The sequence below is a fragment of the Mustelus asterias genome, unplaced genomic scaffold (assembly GCF_964213995.1).
Source record: "Mustelus asterias unplaced genomic scaffold, sMusAst1.hap1.1 HAP1_SCAFFOLD_490, whole genome shotgun sequence".
In the NCBI taxonomy this organism is placed as follows: Eukaryota; Metazoa; Chordata; class Chondrichthyes; order Carcharhiniformes; family Triakidae; genus Mustelus; species Mustelus asterias.
This window is the reverse complement of record NW_027590442.1, coordinates 49,880-69,131: the sequence shown is the minus strand read 5'-3', so window position 1 is coordinate 69,131 and position 19,252 is coordinate 49,880. Positions and strand designations below refer to the sequence as shown.

The following is a 19,252-nucleotide window of genomic DNA, read 5'->3' as shown; positions in this document are numbered from 1 at the left end:
TTCTTCCAAATCATTTATATATATCACAAATAGCAGAGGTCCCAGTACAGAGCCCTGCGGAACACCACTGGTCACAGACCTCCAGCCGGAAAAAGACCCTTCGACCACTACCCTCTGTCTCCTATGGCCAAGCCAGTTCTCCACCCATCGAGCCACTTCTCCTTGTATCCCATGAGCCTTAACCTTCTTAACCAACCTGCCATGTGGGACTTTGTCAAATGCCTTACTGAAATCCATATAGACGACATGCACGGCCCTTCCTTCATCAACCGTTTTTATCACTTCCTCAAAAAACTCCACCAAATTTGTAAGGCACGACCTCCCTCTTACAAAACCATGCTGTCTGTCACTAATGAGATTGTTCCGTTCTAAATGCACATACATCCTGTCTCTAAGAATCCTCTCCAACAACTTCCCTACCACGGACGTCAAGCTCACCGACCTATAATTTCCTGGGTTATCCCTGCTACCCTTCTTAAACAACGGGACCACATTCGCTATCCTCCAATCCTCAGGGACCTCACCCGTGTCCAAAGAAGCGACAAAGATTTCCGTCAGAGGCCCAGCAATTTCACCTCTCGTCTCCCTGAGCAGTCTAGGATAGATGCCATCAGGCCCTGGGGCTTTGTCAGTTTTAATGTTCCCTAAAAAACCTAACACAGAAACGCCTGTCTGTGCCTCTGACTAGCGAGTCCCCTATTACTACTGCTCACTTGCTCTTTGCCCGACCCTGCTCCACAGCAGAACCAGCTGTGGTGCCACAGGCCTGGCTGCTGCTGGTATCTTCCCCTGACAGGCTATCCCCCTCAACAGTATCCAAAATGGTATACCTGTTTGAAAGGGGAACAGCCACAGGAGACTCCTGCACTACCTGCCTGCCTCTCCTGGCAGTCACCCATCTACCTGACTGAACCTGTGGTGTGACAACCTCCCTGTAACTAGTGTCTATCACACTCTCTGCCTCCTCTGTGCTCTGCAGTGCATCCACCTGCTGCTCCAACCGAACAATGGGGTGTGTGAGGAGTTGTAACTGGACACACTTCCTGCAGACAAAGTTGTCCGGGAGACTAGATTGCTCCCTAATTTCCCACATCTGGCAGGAGGAGCACGCCATTGCCCTGCCATACTGCCCTTTTACGATTAATAGAATAAAAGAATTTGAACTCACCTTTCCCCTGCTTGTGGTCCTCACAGTGACTATATTTTGGTTAGAGGAGAAGGTAGGGAGGGAAACACTGAGTAGTGTTTGGGGTTTAACTGTCCCATAACAGCAGCTCCTCCACAAACCACCTTCTGAAAGCAGTAACTGCACCGATTCAAATCTTCCCGCAACAGCCATTCAGCATCGCCGATCTGCTCCCCACTGTTGGATCTAATGTCTAATACTAGGGGGCATACACTTAAGGAAGGATGTGGAGGCTTTGGAGAGGGTGCAGAGGAGGTTTACCAGGATGTTGCCTGGTATGGAGGGGAGATCCTATGAGGAGAGGCTGAGGGATTTGGGATTGTTTTCGCTGGAAAGGCGGCGGCTAAGAGGGGATCTTATTGAAACATATAAGATGATTAGAGGTTTGGATAGGGTGGATAGTGATAGCCTTTTTCCTCTGATGGAGAAATCCAGCACGAGGGGGCATGGCTTTAAATTGAGGGGGGGTAGTTATAGAACCGATGGCAGGGGTAGGTTCTTTACCCAGAGGGTGGTGAGGGATTGGAATGCCCTGCCAGCATCAGTAGTAAATGCGCCTAGTTTGGGGGCGTTTAAGAGATCCGTAGATAGGTTCATGGACGAAAAGAAATTGGTTTAGGTTGGAGGGTCACAGTTTTTTTTTTAACTGGTCGGTGCAACATCGTGGGCCGAAGGGCCTGTTCTGCGCTGTAATGTTCTATGTTCTATGTTCTATGTTCTAAGGCGAGAGGGGGAAAGTTCAAGGAAGATGTGAGTGGCAAGTCTTCTTTACAAAGAGAGTGGGAGGTGTCTGGAATGCGTTGCCAGGAGTGGTGGTGGTGTAGGCAGATACGATAGAGGTGTTTAAGAGGCTTTTAGATAAGCACATGAATATGCAAGAAATAGAGGAATATGGAGCGAGGGCAGGCAGAAGAAATTAGTTTAGTTGGGGTCATGTTTGATCTGGGAATTGAACACATGCTGTTGGTGTTGTTCTGCATCACAAACCAGCCACCCAGTCCAGTGAGCTCAGTTGGAGTTGTATAAAACACTGGTGAGGCTACAACTGGAGTATTGGCTGCAGTTCTGGTCACTATATTACAGGAAGGATGTAATTAGTGCGAGGAGAATGCAGGAGGTTTACAAGAATGTTGTGAGGGCAAGAAAAGTGCAGCAAGAAGGAGAGACTGGATAGGTTGGGGTTATTTTCCTTGGAACAAAGAAAGTTGAGGGTGACTTGATAAAAACATAGAAACATAGAAGATAGGAGCAGGAGGCCATTTGGCCCTTCGATCCTGCTCTGCCATTCATCATGATCATGGCTGAATACTCAATAACCCAATCCTGCTTTCTCCCCATAACCTTTGATCCCATTTGACGCAAGTGCTATAACTAGCCGCCTCTTGAATACATTCAATGTTTTGGCATCAACTACTTCCTGTGGTAATGAATTCCACAGGCTCACCACTCTTTGGGTGAAGAAATGTCTCCTCACCTCTGTCCTAAATGGTCTACCCTGAATCCTCAGACTCTGACCTGGGTTCTGGACTCCCCCACCATCGGGAACATCCTCCCTGCATCTACCCTGTCTAGTCCTGTTAGAATTTTATAAGTCTCAATGAGATTCCCCCCTTCATTTGTCTGAACTCCAGTGAAAACAATCCGAACCTTATCAATCTCTCCTCAAACATCACTCCCGCCATCGCCGGAATCAGCCTGGCAAACCTTCGCTGCGCTCCCTCGAGAACATGAACATCCTTCCTCAGAAAAGGAGACCAAAACTGCACACAATACTCTCGGTGTGGCCTCACCAAGGCCCTGTATAATTGCAACAACACATCCCTGCCCCTGTACTCAAAACCTCTCACAATGAAGGCCAACATACCATTTGCCTTCTTTACCGCCTGCTGCACCTGCATGCTTACCTTCAGTGACTGGTGCACAAGGACACCCAGGTCCCGCTGCACACTCCCCTCTCCCAATTTACAGCCATTCAGGTAGTAATCTGCCGCCTTGTTTTTGCTTCCAAAGTGAATAACCTCACATTTATCCAAATTATACTGCATCTGCCATTGATTTGCCCACTCACCCAACCTGTCCAGATCATTCTGAAGGATCTCTGCATCCTCGTCACAGTTCACCCTCCCACCCAACTTGGTATCATCTGCAAACTTTGAGATATTACATTTTGTTCCCTCATCCAAATCATTAATATATATTGTGAATATCTGGGGTCCCAGCACCGGTCCCCGTGGCACCCCATTAGTTACTGCCTGCCAATTTGAAAAGGACCCATTAATTCCTACTCTTTGTTTCCTCTCTGCCAACCAGTTTTCTATCCATCTCAATACACTTCCCCCAATCCCATGCGCTTTAATCTTGCACAATAATCTCTTATTCGGGACTTTGCCAAACACTTTCTGAAAGTCCAAATATACCACATCGACTGGATCACCCTTGTCAACTCTGCTAGTTACATCTTCAAAGAATTCCAACAGATTTGTCAGGCATGGTTTCCCCTTCATAAATCCATGCTGACTCTGTCTGATCCTGCCACTGCTTTCTAAATGCTCTGCCATCAAGGCCAACTCACGCCTCATATCCCCATAGTTTCCTTTATTAAAATTGAGCACCCTAGTCTCCGAAGGGAGATAGTTACACCTAAGCAGCAGAGCACAGGAAATTGGGTTACTGTAAGGAGAGGAAATGGCAGTGTGAAAGGACAGGCAGAGCAGGGTTCCCCTGTGGCCATACCCCTCCACAACAGGTATACTGAATTGGATACTGTTGTGGGAGATGCTTTACCTGGGACAAGCTGCGACAGCCGGAACTCTGATACTGAGTCTGGTTCTACAGCGCAAAAGGGTGGGATGAAGAAGAGGAGAGCAGTAGTGATAGGGGACTCGATGGTCAGAGGTACAGACCGGAGGTTATGTGGTCGGGACAGAGACTCCCGCATGGTTTGTTGCCTCCCAGGTGCCAAGGTCAGCGATGTCTCTGATCGCGTGCACAGCGTTCTAAAGTGGGAAGGTGATCAGCCAGATGTCGTGGTACACATCGGTACCAATGACGTGGGAAGGAAGAGTGAGGAGGTCCTAAAGAGTGAGTACAAAGAGCTTGGAAGGAAGTTAAAAAGCAGGACCCCGAGGGTAGTAATCTCAGGATTGCTACCTGAGCCACATGCCAGTGAGGGCAGGAGTAGGATGCTTGGGCGGATAAACACGTGGCTGAGGAACTGGTGCAGGGGGCAGGGTTTCCAATTCTTGGATCATTGGGACCTCTTTTGGGGCAGGTGGGACCTGTACAAGAGAGACGGGTTACACCTAAACTACAAGGGGACCAATATACTTGCAGGGAGATTTGCTAGTGTTATTGGGGAGCGTTTAAACTAGATTTGCAGGGGGATGGGAACCAGAGTGCCAGAGCAGATCGTGGAGCAGGGGTAAAAAGACAGGTTAGTTCAAGCAAAATCACAAATGGAAGGGTAGAGTGTGGTGGAAATAATTTTTTGAGGTGTGTCTATTTCAATGCCAGGAGTATTGTGGGGAAGGCAGATGAGCTGAAGGCGTGGATAGACACGTGGAAATATGACATTATAGCCATTAGTGAAACTTGGCTACAGGAGGGGCAGGACTGGCAGCTCAATGTTCCAGGGTTCCAATGTTTCAGGCAGGACAGAGGCAGAGGGATAAAAGGTGGGGGGGTGGCATTGTTGGTCAGGGAAAATGTTACAGCGGTACTCAGGCAGGATAGATTAGGGAGCTTGTCTACAGAGGCCCTATGGGTGGAGCTGAGAAACAGGAAAGGTATGACCACATTAATGGGCTTGTATTATAGACCACCCAATAGTCAGCGAGAATTGGAGGAGCAAATCAGCGGAGAGATAGCTGACAACTGCAAGAAACACAAAGTTGTGATAGTAGGGGATTTTAATTTTCCACATATAGATTGGGACTCGCATACTGTTAAAGGTTTAGACGGGGTAGAGTTTGTAAAATGTGTTCAGGAGAATTTTCTACATCAGTATATAGAGGTGCCAACTAGAGAGGATGCGATATTGGATCTCCTATTGGGAAATGAGTTAGGGCAGGTGATGGATGTGAGTGTGAGGGAACACTTTGGATCCAGTGATCATAATGCCATTAGTTTCAACCTGATCGTGGATAAGGATAGATCTGGTCCTCGGGTTGAAGTTCTGAACTGGAAAAAGGCCAAATTTGATGAAATGAGAAGGGATCTGGGAAGTGTGGATTGGCACAGGCTGTTCTCTGGTAAGGATGTAAATGGAAAGTGGGAGGTCGTCAAAGGAGAAATTTTGAGAGTGCAGAGTTTGTATGTTCCTGTCAGGATTAAAGGCAAAGTAAATCGGAATAAGGAACCTTGATTCTTGAGGGAGATTGTAACACTGATTAAGAGGAAGAGAGAGTTGTATGAAATGTACAGGCAGCAAGGAACACATCAGATGCTCGAGGAGTATAAAAAGTGCAAGAAGCTACTTAAGAGGGAAATCAGGAGGGCTAAAAGAAGACATGAGGTTGCTTTGGCAGACAGAGTGAAGGAAAATCCAAAGAGCTGCTATAGGTATGTTAGGAGCAAAAGGATAGTGCGGGATAAAATTGGTCCTCTTGAAGACCAGAGTGGTACAGTGTGTATGGAACCAAAAGAGATGGGGGAGATACTAAATGGTTTTTTTGCATCCGTATTTACTGAGGAAACGGGCATGGAGTCTACGGAAATAGGGCAAACAGGTAGGGAGGCCATGGAACCTTTACAGATTAAAGGGGAGGAGGTGCTCGCTGTCTTGAGGCAAATCAGAGTGGATAAATCCCCAGGACCGGACAGGGTATTCCCACGGACCTTGAGGGAAGCTAGGGTTGAACTTGCAGGGGCCCTGGCAGACATATTTAAAATGTCAGTATTCACGGGGGAGGTGCCGGATGATTGGAGGGTGGCTCATGTTGTTCCGTTGTTTAAAAAAGGTTCCAAAAGAAATCCGGGAAATTATCGGCCAGTAAGTTTGACGTCGGTGGTGGGCAAGTTATTGGAAGGTGTGATAAGGGATAGGATCTACAAATATTTGAATAGACAGGGACTTACGAGGGAGAGTCAACATGGCTTTGTGCGTGGTAGGTCATGTTTGACCAATCTATTAGAGTTTTTCGAGGAGGTTACCAGGAAAGTGGATGAAGGGAAGGCGGTGGATGTTGTCTACCTGGATTTCAGCAAGGCCTTTGACAAGGTCCCTCATGGGAGGTTAGTTAGGAAGGTTCAGTCGCTAGGTATACATGGGGAGGTAGTAAATTGGATTAGACACTGGCTCAATGGAAGAAATGATGTGGAGCTGCCGGCGTTGGACTGGGGTAAGCACAGTAAGAACCCTAACCCTAATGCAGAATTCCACAAGCTGTTCTGTCTGGAGACAATACACATCTCTTTAACCTGTGTTGAATGCTCCCTCCACCCACATTGTCTGTACATTTAAGACCTGGCTGGCTGTAGAGATTTGCATTCTAATCAGTATTCTGTAATTTGATTTCTGTGTCTGTGCCCCGTTTGAGAACAGATATCCACTCCATCTGACGAAGGAGCTCTGCTCCGAAAGCTTATGGTATTTGCTACCAAATAAACCTGTTGGACTTTAACCTGGTGTTGTGAGACTTCTCAATGGAAGAAGCCAGAGAATGGTTGTGGAGGACTGGCTCTGATCTTCAGGTCGTCGTTGGCCTCTGGTATAGTACCAGAAGATTGGAGGTTAGCGAATGTTGTCCCATTGTTTAAGAAGGGGAACAGAGACTTCCCCGGGAATTATAGACCGGTGAGTCTCACTTCTGTTGTCGGCAAGATGTTGGAAAAAATTATAAGGGATAGGATTTATAGTTATTTGGAGAGTAATGAATTGATAGGTGATAGTCAGCATGGTTTTGTGGCAGGTAGGTCGTGCCTTACTAACCTTATTGAGTTTTTTGAGAAAGTGACCAAGGAGGTGGATGGGGGCAAGGCAGTGGACGTGGTATATATGGATTTTAGTAAGGCGTTTGATAAGGTTCACCATGGTAGGCTTCTGCAGAAAATGCAGATGTATGGGATTGGGGGTGATCTAGGAAATTGGATCAGGAATTGGCTAGCGGATAGGAAACAGAGGGTGGTGGTTGATAGTAAATATTCATCATGGAGTGCGGTTACAAGTGGTGTACCTCAAGGATCTGTTTTGGGGCCACTGCTGTTTGTAATATTTATTAATGATCTGGATGAGGGTATAGTTGGGTGGATTAGCAAATTTGCTGATGACACCAAAGTCGGTGGTGTGGTAGACAGTGAGGAAGGGTGTCGTAGTTTGCAGGAAGACTTAGACAGGTTGCAAAGTTGGGCCGAGAGGTGGCGGATGGAGTTTAATGCGGAGAAGTGTGAGGTAATTCACTTTGGTAGGAATAACAGATGTGTTGAGTATAGGGCTAACGGGAGGACTTTGAATAGTGTGGAGGAGCAGAGGGATCTAGGTGTATGTGTGCATAGATACCTGAAAGTTGGGAATCAAGTAGATAAGGTTGTTAAGAAGGCATATGGTGTCTTGGCGTTTATTGGTAGGGGGATTGAATTTAGGAGTCGTAGCGTTATGTTGCAACTGTACACAACTCTGGTGCGGCCGCACTTGGAGTACTGTGTGCAGTTCTGGTCCCCACATTACAGGAAGGATGTGGAGGCTTTGGAGAGGGTGCAGAGGAGGTTTACCAGGATGTTGCCTGGTATGGAGGGGAGATCCTATGAGGAGAGGCTGAGGGATTTGGGATTGTTTTCGCTGGAAAGGCGGCGGCTAAGAGGGGATCTTATTGAAACATATAAGATGATTAGAGGTTTAGATAGGGTGGATAGTGATAGCCTTTTTCCTCTGATGGAGAAATCCAGCACGAGGGGGCATGGCTTTAAATTGAGGGGGGGTAGTTATAGAACCGATGTCAGGGGTAGGTTCTTTACCCAGAGGGTGGTGAGGGATTGGAATGCCCTGCCAGCATCAGTAGTAAATGCGCCTAGTTTGGGGGCGTTTAAGAGATCCGTAGATAGGTTCATGGACGAAAAGAAATTGGTTTAGGTTGGAGGGTCACAGTTTTTTTTTTTAACTGGTCGGTGCAACATCGTGGGCCGAAGGGCCTGTTCTGCGCTGTAATGTTCTATGTTCTATGTTCTATGATTGCTTCTCTGAGTGGAGGCCTGTGACTAGTGGTGTGCCGCAGGAATCGGTGTTGGGTCCATTGTTGTTTGTCATCTATATCAATGATCTGGATGATAATGTGGTAAATTGGATCAGCAAGTTTGCTGATGATACAAAGATTGGAGGTGTAGTGGACAGTGAGGAAGGTTTTCAAAGCTTGCAGAGGGATTTGGACCAACTAGAAAAATGGGCTGAAAAATGGCAAATGGAATTTAACGCAGACGAGTGTGAGATATTGCACTTTGGAAGGACAAACCAAAGTAGAACGTACAGGGTAAATGGTAGGACTCTGAAGAGTGCAGTTGAACAGAGGGATCTGGGAATACAGGTACAGAATTCCCTAAAAGTGACATCACAGGTGGATAGGGTCGTAAAGAGTGCCTTTGGTACATTGGCCTTTATAAATCGGAGTATCAAGTATAAAAGTTGGAGTGTTATGGTAAGGTTATATAAGGCATTGGTGAGGCCGAATTTGGAGTATTGTGTACAGTTTTGGTCACCTAGTTACAGGAAGGATGTAAATAAGGTTGAAAGAGTGCAGAGAAGGTTCACAAGGATGTTGCCGGGACTTGAGAAGCTGAGTTACAGAGAGAGATTGAATAGGTTGGGACTTTATTCCCTGAAGCGTAGAAGATTGAGGGGAGATTTGATAGAGGTGTATAAGATTTTGATGGGTATGGATAGAGTGAATGCAAGCAGGCTTTTTCCACTGAGGCTAGGGGAGAAAAAAACCAGAGGGCATGGGTTAAGGGTGAAAGGAGAAAAGTTTAAAGGGAATATTAGGGGGGGCTTCTTCACGCAGAGAGTGGTGGGAGTGTGGAATGAGCTGCCGGATAAAGTGGTAAATGCGGGGTCACTTTTACCATTTAAGAAAAACTTGGACGGGTTCATGGATGAGAGGGGTGTGGAGGGATATGGTCCAAGTGCAGGTCAGTGGGACTAGGCATAAAATGGTTCGGCACAGACAAGAAGGGCCAAAAGGCCTGTTTCTGAGCTGTAATTTTCTATGGTTCTATGGAATCAACTACTTCACTCTCCATCTTGATAAATTCTCTCATGTTATGGTCGCTCATCCCCAAGGGGTGTCGTACAGCTAGATTGGCAATGATTCCCTTCTCATTACACAGTACCCAGTCTAAGATGGCCTGCTCTCTGGTTGGTTCCTCCACATATTGGTCAAGAAAACCATCCTGTTACACTCCAGGAATTCCTTCTCTACGGCATTGTGACTAATTTGATTTGCCCAATCTATGTGCAGATTAAAATCACCCATGATCACCGGTATTCCCTTATCACATGTATCTCTAATTTTGCGTTTAATGCCATTCCCAACATCACCACTGCAGTTTGGGATCTGTATATGACACCCACTAATGCTTTTTGCCCCTTGGTATTTCTCAACTCTACCCATACAGACTCCACGTTGTCAGAGCGAATATCCTTTCCCACTATTGTGTTAATTTCCTCTTTAACCAACAATGACACTCCACCACCTTGTCCTTTATGCCTGTCCTTCCTAAATCCTGAATACCCTGGGACATTCAATTCCCACCCTGGTCACCCTGCAGCCATGTCTCTGTAATCCCAATTATAGCATACCCAGTTATATCTATCTGCGCGATTAGTTCATCCACTTTATTGCGACTGCTTTGTGTATTAACGCACAGAGCCCTGATAGAGGTGTAAAAGATTATGAGGAGTACGGAGAGCATCGACAGGAGGAAAAACCAGGGGACACAGGTTCAGGATAAGTGGTAGTCGGTGTAGAGGGGACATGAGGAAGAACGCAGAGGGTGGTGGGTGTTTGGAATTCACTGCCTGAGTTGCTGGTGGAGACAGAGACCCTAAACTCTTTTAGAAGGTACCTGGATCGGCACCTTCAGTGCTGTAAGCTACAGGGCTGTGGGCCTGTGCAGGAAGGTGGGTGTCTTTGGGTCGGCATGGACAAGTGGGCTGAATGGCCTCCTTCAGCGTTGTATCATTTCTATAGTTCTTTGCGAACACCACCTCCTGGAGGTTCCCACCCGGTCACTCACCATCTTGACTTGGAAATATATCGACGTTCCATCACTGTCACTGGGTCAAAATCATAGAATCATAGTATCCCTCCAGTGCAGAAAGAGGCCATTTGGCCCATCGAGTCTGCACCGACCACAATCCCACCCAGGCCCTTCCACCATATCCCTACACATTTACCCACTAATCCCTCTAACCTACGCATCTCAGGACACGAGGGGGCAATTTTAGCATGGCCAATCAACCTAACCCGCACATCTTTGGACTGTGGGAGGAAACCGGAGCACCCGGAGGAAACCCACGCAGACACGAGGAGAATGTGCAAACTCCACACAGTGACCCAAGCCGGGAATTGAACCCAGGTCCCTGGAGCTGTGAAGCAGCAGTGCTAACCACTGTGCTACCGTGCCGCCCTGATCCTGAAACTCCCTCCCTAACAGCACTGTGGTGTACCTACATCTCAGACACTGCAGCGACTCAAGAAGGCAGCTCACCACCATCTCCTCAAGGGGCAATTAGAGATGGGCAATAAGTGCTGGGCAGCCAGAGACATCGATACTCATGGTCAACATTGACAGAGCAGCCTACCTGCCATAGGCAAAGCGACGATCCTTATGGTGATCCCCAAATGTATCCCACAGACGAAGCGAAACAGGAATTTCATCAACAACATCGCGGGATCGTTCCAGAACCTTCCCAACACAAAGATGGAATTAGCATTGTCAGTAAGTATAGTTTGAAGTGATTTATATTTGTCTATGTTCGGAATAAGGTATCGCTGTAAGTTTAAGTTCAAATTGGATTGCAGTACTTGTGAATTAAGAAAAAGGGGCTTTCACTTTGAAAAAGTTTCCTGTAAGTCTCTGAGTTTGTTTGGATGCCTGCATATACTGAGGTTTATGACTGTAAAGCAACAGTGTATTGACCTCAAAGAGATCCATGAGGTGGGCCTCTTGGAGTATGAGCTCCCTGATTGAGGTAATGAACAAAGAAAATTACAGCACAGGAACAGGCCCTTTGGCCCTCCAAGCCTGCACAGACCATGCTGCCTGACTTAACTAAAACCCCCTACGCTTCCGGGGACCATATCCCTCTATTCCCATCCTATTCATGTACTTGTCAAGACGCCCCTTAAAAGTCACTACCGTATCCGCTTCCACTACCTCCCCCCGGCAAAGAGTTCCAGGCACCCACCACCCTCTGTGTAAAAAATCTGCCTCGTACATCCCTTTTAAACCTTGCCTCTTGCACCTTAAACCTGTGCCCCCTAGTAATTGACTCTTCCACCCTGGCAAAAAGCTTCTGACTATCCACTCAGTCCATGCCTCTCATAAACCCAAAGGCTTTTTACTCTTATGTGAGGAATAAAAGAATGACCAGGGTGAGGTTAGGGCCAATCAAGGACAGTAGTGGGAACTTGTGTATGGAGTCAGTAGAGATAGGCGAGGTGATGAATGAATACTTTTCTTCAGTGTTCACCAAGGAGAGGGGCCATGTTTTTCAGGAAGAGAAGGTGTTACAGGCTAATAGGCTGGAGGAAATAGATGTTCGGAGGGACGATGTCCTGGCAGTTTTGAATAAACGGAAGGTTGATAAGTCCCCTGGACCTGATGAAAAATATCCTAGGATTCTTTGGGAGGCAAGGGATGAGATTGCAGAGCCTTTGGCTTTGATCTTTGGGTCCTCACTGTCCACGGGGATGGTGCCAGAGGACTGGAGAATGGCGAATGTCGTTCCTCTGTTTAAGAAAGGGAATAGAAATGACCCTGGTAATTATAGGCCGGTTAGTCTTACTTTGGTGGTTGGTAAATTGATGGAAAAGGTCCTTAGGGATGGGATTTACGGCCATTTAGAAAGATGCGGATTAATCCGGGATAGTCAGCACGGATTCGTGAAGGGCAAGTCGTGCCTCACAAATCTGATAGAATTTTCAGAGGAGGCAACTAAGTGTGTTGATGAAGGTAGGGCAGTTGATGTCATATACATGGATTGTAGTAAGGCGTTTGATAAGGTCCCCCATGGTCGGCTTATGATGAAAGTAAGGAGGTGTGGGATAGAGGGAAAGTTGGCCGATTGGATAGGTAACTGGCTATCTGATCGAAGAAGGAAGAAGGGGCTTGGACCTCCGAAGGCTTGTGTGGCTTTTGCTACCAAAGAAACCTGTTGGACTTTAACCTGGTGTTGTTAAACTTCTTACTGTGTTTACCCCAGTCCAACGCCGGCATCGCCACATCATATCTGGTCGAAGACAGAGGGTGGTGGTAGATGGAAAATTTTCGGACTGGAGGCAGGTTGCTAGTGGAGTGCCACAGGGACTCCGCTAGCAACCACAGTGCTTGGTCCTCTGCTATTTGTGCTTTATATTAATGACTGAGAGAGCAAAGAACAAGAGAACAAAGAAAAATACAGCACAGGAACACGCCCTTCGGCCCTCCAAGCCCGTGCCACTCCCTGGTCCAAACTAGACCATTCTTTTGTATCCCTCCAATCCCACTCCGTTCATATGGCTATCTAGAAAAGTCTTAAACGTTCCCAGTGTGTCCGCCTCCACCACCTTGCCCGGCAGCGCATTCCAGGCCCCCACCACCCTCTGTGTAAAATATGTCCTTCTGATATCTGTGTTAAACCTCCCCCCCTTCACCTTGAACCTATGACCCCTCGTGAACGTCACCACCGACCTGGGGAAAAGCTTCCCACCGTTCACCCTATCTATGCCTTTCATAATTTTATACACCTCTATTAAGTCTCCCCTCATCCTCCGTCTTTCCAGGGAGAACAACCCCAGTTTACCCAATCTCTCCTCATAACTAAGCCCCTCCATACCAGGCAACATCCTGGTAAACCTCCTCTGTACTCTCTCCAAAGCCTCCACGTCCTTCTGGTAGTGTGGCGACCAGAACTGGACGCAGTATTCCAAATGCGGCCGAACCAACGTTCTATACATCTGCAACATCAGACCCCAACTTTTATACTCTATGCCCCGTCCTATAAAGGCAAGCATGCCATATGCCTTCTTCACCACCTTCTCCACCTGTGACGTCACCTTCAAGGATCTGTGGACTTGCACACTCAGGTCCCTCTGCGTATCTACACCCTTTATGGTTCTGCCATTTATCATAAAGCTCCTCCCTACATTATTTCTACCAAAATGCATCACTTCGCATTTATCAGGATTGAACTCCATCTGCCATTTCTATGCCCAAATTTCCAGCCGATCTATATCCTTCTGTAGCTTCTGACAATGCTCCTCACTATCTGCAAGCCCTGCCAATTTTGTGTCGTCCGCAAACTTACTGATCACCCCAGTTACACCTTCTTCCAGATCATTTATATAAATCACAAACAGCAGAGGTCCCAATACAGAGCCCTGCCGAACACCACTAGTCACAGGCCTCCAGCCGGAAAAAGACCCGTCCACTACCACCCTCTGTCTTCTGTGACCAAGCCAGTTCTCCACCCATTTGCCACCTCCCCCTTTATCCCATGAGATCCAACCTTTTTCACCAGCCTACCATGAGGGACTTTGTGAAACGTCTTACTAAAGGCCAGAGACGACATCCACGGCCCTTCCCTCGTCAACCATTCTGGTCACTTCTTCAAAAAACTCCACCAGGTTAGTGAGGCATGACCTCCCTCTCACAAAACCATACTGACTATCGTAAATGAGTTTATTCCTTTCTAAATGCACATACATCCTATCTCTAAGAATCCTCTTCAGCAACTTCCCCACCACGGATGTCAAGCTCACCGGCCTATAATTACATAAGAAATAGGAGCAGGAGTAGGCCATCTAGCCCCTCGAGCCTGCCCCGCCATTCAATAAGATCATGGCTGATCTGACGTGGATCAGTACCACTTACCCGCCTGATCCCCATAACCCTTAATTCCCTTACCGATCAGGAATCCATCCATCCGTGCTTTAAACATATTCAGCGAGGTAGCCTCCACCACCTCAGTGGGCAGAGAATTCCAGAGATTCACCACCCTCTGGGAGAAGTTGTTCCTCCTCAACTCTGTCTTAAACCGACCCCCCTTTATTTTGAGGCTGTGTCCTCTAGTTTTAACTTCCTTACTAAGTGGAAAGAATCTCTCCGCCTCCACCCTATCCAGCCCCCGCATTATCTTACAAGTCTCCATAAGATCCCCCCTCATCCTTCTAAACTCCAACGAGTACAAACCCAATCTCCTCAGCCTCTCCTCATAATCCAAACCCCTCATCTCCGGTATCAACCTGGTGAACCTTCTCTGCACTCCCTCCAATGCCAATATATCCTTCCTCATATAAGGGGACCAATACTGCACACAGTATCCCAACTGCGGCCTCACCAATGCCCTGTACAGGTGCATCAAGACATCCCTGCTTTTATATTCTATCCCCTTCGCAATATAGGCCAACATCCCATTTGCCTTCTTGATCACCTGTTGTACCTGCAGACTGGGCTTTTGCGTCTCATGCACAAGGACCCCCAGGTCCCTTTGCACGGTAGCATGTTTTAATTTGTTTCCATTGAGATAGTAATCCCATTTGTTATTATTTCCTCAAGTGTATAACCTCGCATTTCTCAACGTTATACTCCATTTGCCATATCCTCGCCCACTCACTCAGCCTGTCCAAATCTCTCTGCAGATCTTCTCCGTCCTCCACACGATTCACTTTTCCACTTATCTTTGTGTCGTCTGCAAACTTCATTACCCTACACTCCGTCCCCTCCTCCAGATCATCTATATAAATGGTAAACAGTTGCGGCCCGAGTACCGATCCCTGCGGCACGCCACTAGTTACCTTCCTCCAACCGGAAAAACACCCATTTATTCCGACTCTTTGCTTCCTGTCGGATAGCCAGTCCCCAATCCACTTTAACACACTACCCCCAACTCCGTGTGCCCTAATCTTCTTCAGCAGCCTTTTATGGGGCACCTTATCAAACGCCTTTTGGAAATCCAAAAACACCGCATCCACCGGTTCTCCTCCATCAACCGCCCTCGTCACATCTTCATAAAAATCCAACATGTTCGTCAAGCACGACTTTCCCCTCATGAATCCATGCTGCGTCTGATTGATCGAACCATTTCTATCCAGATGCCCTGCTATCTCCTCTTTAATAATGGATTCCAGCATTTTCCCTACTACAGACGTTAAGCTGACCGGCCTATAGTTACCCGCCTTTTGTCTCCTTCCTTTTTTAAACAGCGGCGTAACATTAGCCGTTTTCCAATCAATCGGCACTACCCCAGAATGCAACGAGTTTTGATAAATAATCACTAACGCATCCACTATTACCTCTGACATTTCTTTCAATACCCTGGGATGCATTCCATCCGGACCCGGGGACTTGTCCACCTTCAGTCCCATTAGTCTACCCAGCACTGCCTCTCTGGTAACATTAATTGTATTAAGTATTTCTCCTGCTGCCAACCCTCTATCGTTAATATTTGGCAAACTATTTGTGTCCTCCACCGTGAAGACCGACACAAAAAACTTATTTAAAGACTCAGCCATATCCTCATTTCCCACTATTAACTCCCCCCTCTCGTCCTCCAAGGGTCCAACATTCACTCTAGCCACTCTATTCCTTTTTATATATTTATAAAAACTTTTACTATCATTTTTTATATTAATTGCTCGCCTCGCTTCATAGTCTATCCTTCCTTTCTTTATCGCTTTCTTAGTCTCTCTTTGTTGTTTCTTAAATTTTTCCCAATCACTTGTTTCTCCACTATTTTTGGCCACTCTGTACGCAGCTGTTTTTATTTTAATACTCTCCTTTATTTCCTTCGTTATCCACGGCTGGTTCTCCCTTTTCTTACAATCCTTGTTTTTTGCTGGAATATATTTTTGCTGAGAACTGAAAAGGATCTCCTTAAAAATCCTCCACTGTTCCTCAGCTATCCTACCTGCCAGCCTGCTCTCCCAGTCTACCTTAGCCAATTCATCCCTCATCCTATCATATTTCCCTCTGTTCAAACAGAGGACACTGGTTTGGGACCAAACTTTCTCCTCTTCCATCTGAATCAGAAATTCGACCATATTGTGGTCACTAGACCCAAGAGGGTCCTTCACAATAAGATCCTTAATTCTACCTACCTCGTTACACAATACCAGATCCAAAATAGCTCGTTCCCTCGTCGGTTCCGTAACATGCTGTTCAAGGAAACTATCCCGACAGCATTCTAAGAACTCTTCCTCCATTCCACCCTTACCGACTTGAGTCTGCCAGTCAATGTGCATGTTGAAGTCCCCCATGATTATTGCAGTTCCGTTTTTACACGCATCCCTTATCTGCTTGTTTACAGCCCTCCCTACCTCAACATTATTATTTGGGGGCCGATATACCACACCTACTAGTGTCTTTCTCCCTCTACTATTCCTCATCTCTACCCATAATGATTCCACGTTTTGTTCCTCAGAGCCTATGTCATCCCTCAGTACTACCCTGATATTATCTCTTATTAATAGCGCGACCCCACCACCTTTTCCTTCCTGTCTATTCTTCCTAAACGCCTGATACCCCTGGATATTCATCTCCCAGTCCTGGTCACCTTTCAGCCACGTTTCTGTAATGGCCACTAGATCGTACCCACTTGTGCTGATTTGCACCATCAACTCATTTACCTTGTTCCGAATGCTTCGTGCATTCAGGCAAATTACCTGGGTTATCCTTCCTACCCTTCTTAAATAACGGGACCACATTAGCGATCCTCCAATCCTCTGGGACCTCACCTGCGTCCAGTGACGAGACAAAGATTTGCGTCAGAGGCCCAGTGATTTCATCTCTCGTCTCCCTGAGCAGCCTTGGATGGATTCCATCAGGCCCTGGGGATTTGCCAGTCTTTATATTCTCTAACAAACCTAATACTTCCTCCCTTGTAATGGAGGTTTTCACCAACGGTTCAACACTCCCCTCCGAGACACTCCCAGTCAACACATCCCTCTCCTTTGTGAATACCGACGCAAAGTATTCATTTAGGATCTCCCCTACTTCTTTGGGCTCCAAGCATAATTCCCCACTTTTGTCCCTGAGAGGTCCGATTCTTTCCCTGACAACCCTTTTGTTCCTAACGTATGAATAAAATGCCTTGGGATTCTCCTTAATCCTGTCTGCCAAGGACATTTCGTGACCCCTTTTTGCCATTCTAATTCCCCGTTTGAGTTCTTTCCTACTTTCTTTGTATTCCTCCAGAGCTCCCTCCGTTTTTAGCTGCCTGGACCTAACCTACGCCTCTCTTTTCTTTTTGACCAGTCCCTCAATTTCCCTCGTTATCCTACCCTTCCTATCCTTTTTTACAGGCACATGCCTGTCCTGTAGCCCTAACAACTGTTCCTTAAAAGACTCCCACATGCCAGATTGGCTGTCAGACAGAAGGCAGAGAGTTGGGATAAAAGGTTCTTTCTCAGAATGGCAACCGGTGACAAGTGGTGTCCCGCAGGGTTCAGTGTTGGGGCCACAGCTGTTCTCTTTATATATTAACGATCTAGATGACGGGACTGGGAGCATTCTGGCCAAGTTTGCCGATGATACAAAGATAGGTGGAGGGGCAGGTAGTATTGAGGAGGTGGGGAGGCTGCAGAAAGATTTAGACAGTTTAGGAGAGTGGTCCAAGAAGTGGCTGATGAAATTCAACGTGGGCAAGTGCGAGGTCGTACACTTTGGAAAAAAGAATAGAGGCATGGACTATTTTCTAAACGGTGACAAAATTCATAATGCTAAAGTGCAAAGGGACTTGGGAGTCCTAGTCCAGGATTCTCTAAAGGTAAACTTGCAGGTTGAGTCCGTAATTAGGAAAGCAAATGTAATGTTGTCATTTATCTCAAGAGGCTTGGAATACAAAAGCAGGGATGTACTTCTGAGGCTTTATAAAGCACTGGTTAGGCCCCATTTGGAGTACTGTGAGCAATTTTGGGCCCCACACCTCAGGAAGGACATACTGGCACTGGAGCGGGTCCAGCGGAGATTCACACGGATGATCCCAGGAATGGTAGGCCTGACATACGATGAACGTCTGAGGATCGTGGGATTATATTCATTGGAGTTTAGGAGGTTGAGGGGAGATCTGATAGAAACTTACAAGATAATGAACGGCTTAGATAGGATGGACGTAGGGAAGTTGTTTCCATTAACAGGGGAGACTAGGACGCGGGGGCACAGCCTTAGAATAAAAGGGAGTCACTTTAGAACAGAGATGAGGAGAAATTTCTTCAGCCAGAGAGTGGTGGGTCTGTGGAATTCATTGCCACAGAGGGCTGTGGAGGCCGAGACGTTGAGCGTCTTCAAAAAAATTGATAAATTCTTGATAAAGATGTGGATTTACCCTCAAACAGCCTCTCCCAATCAACAGCTGCCAATTTCTGCCTAATCCCACTAAAGTTAGCCTTCCCCCAATCCACCTTACCCTTGGGACACCACTCATCCTTTTCCATCACTATCCTAAAGCTAACAGAATTGTGGTTACTATTTGCCACATGTTCCCCTACCGAAACTTTGATGACCTGACCGGGCTCATTCCCCAGTACTAGGTCCAGTATAGCCCCCTCTCTCGTCGGGCTATCTACATATTGTTCCAAAGAACCCTCCTGTACGCATTTTACAAATTCCTCCCCATTCAGTCCCAGCTCTCAGCGATTTCCAGTCTATACCAGGGAAATTGAAGTCTCCCACTACAACAACCCTATTTTTCCTGCACCTATCCAGTATCTCCTGACATATCCGTTCTTCCACTTCCCTTGGGCTGTTGGGGGGCCTGTAGTACACCCCCAACATAGTGACTGCGCCCTTCCTGTTTCTAAGCTCCACCCAGAGTGGCTCGTTACATGACCCCTCTGAATTGTCCTCCCTCTGCACCGCTGTAATATGCTCTCCAACTAA

The 19,252-nt window shown here is 46.9% G+C and overlaps 1 protein-coding gene across 2 annotated transcripts in view; it reads right to left on the bottom strand.

Annotated features, from left to right (window-relative positions):
- The window catches only part of LOC144486846 (rho-related BTB domain-containing protein 2-like), a 289,061-nt gene that overhangs the window by 249,532 nt on the left and 20,277 nt on the right, over positions 1-19,252 (bottom strand). For both annotated transcript variants that reach the window (XM_078204866.1, XM_078204867.1), the window contains exon 3: positions 10,977-11,080. In XM_078204866.1, coding sequence (XP_078060992.1) covers positions 10,977-11,080 — 104 coding nt within the window. The remainder of the gene's footprint in view (positions 1-10,976; positions 11,081-19,252) is intronic.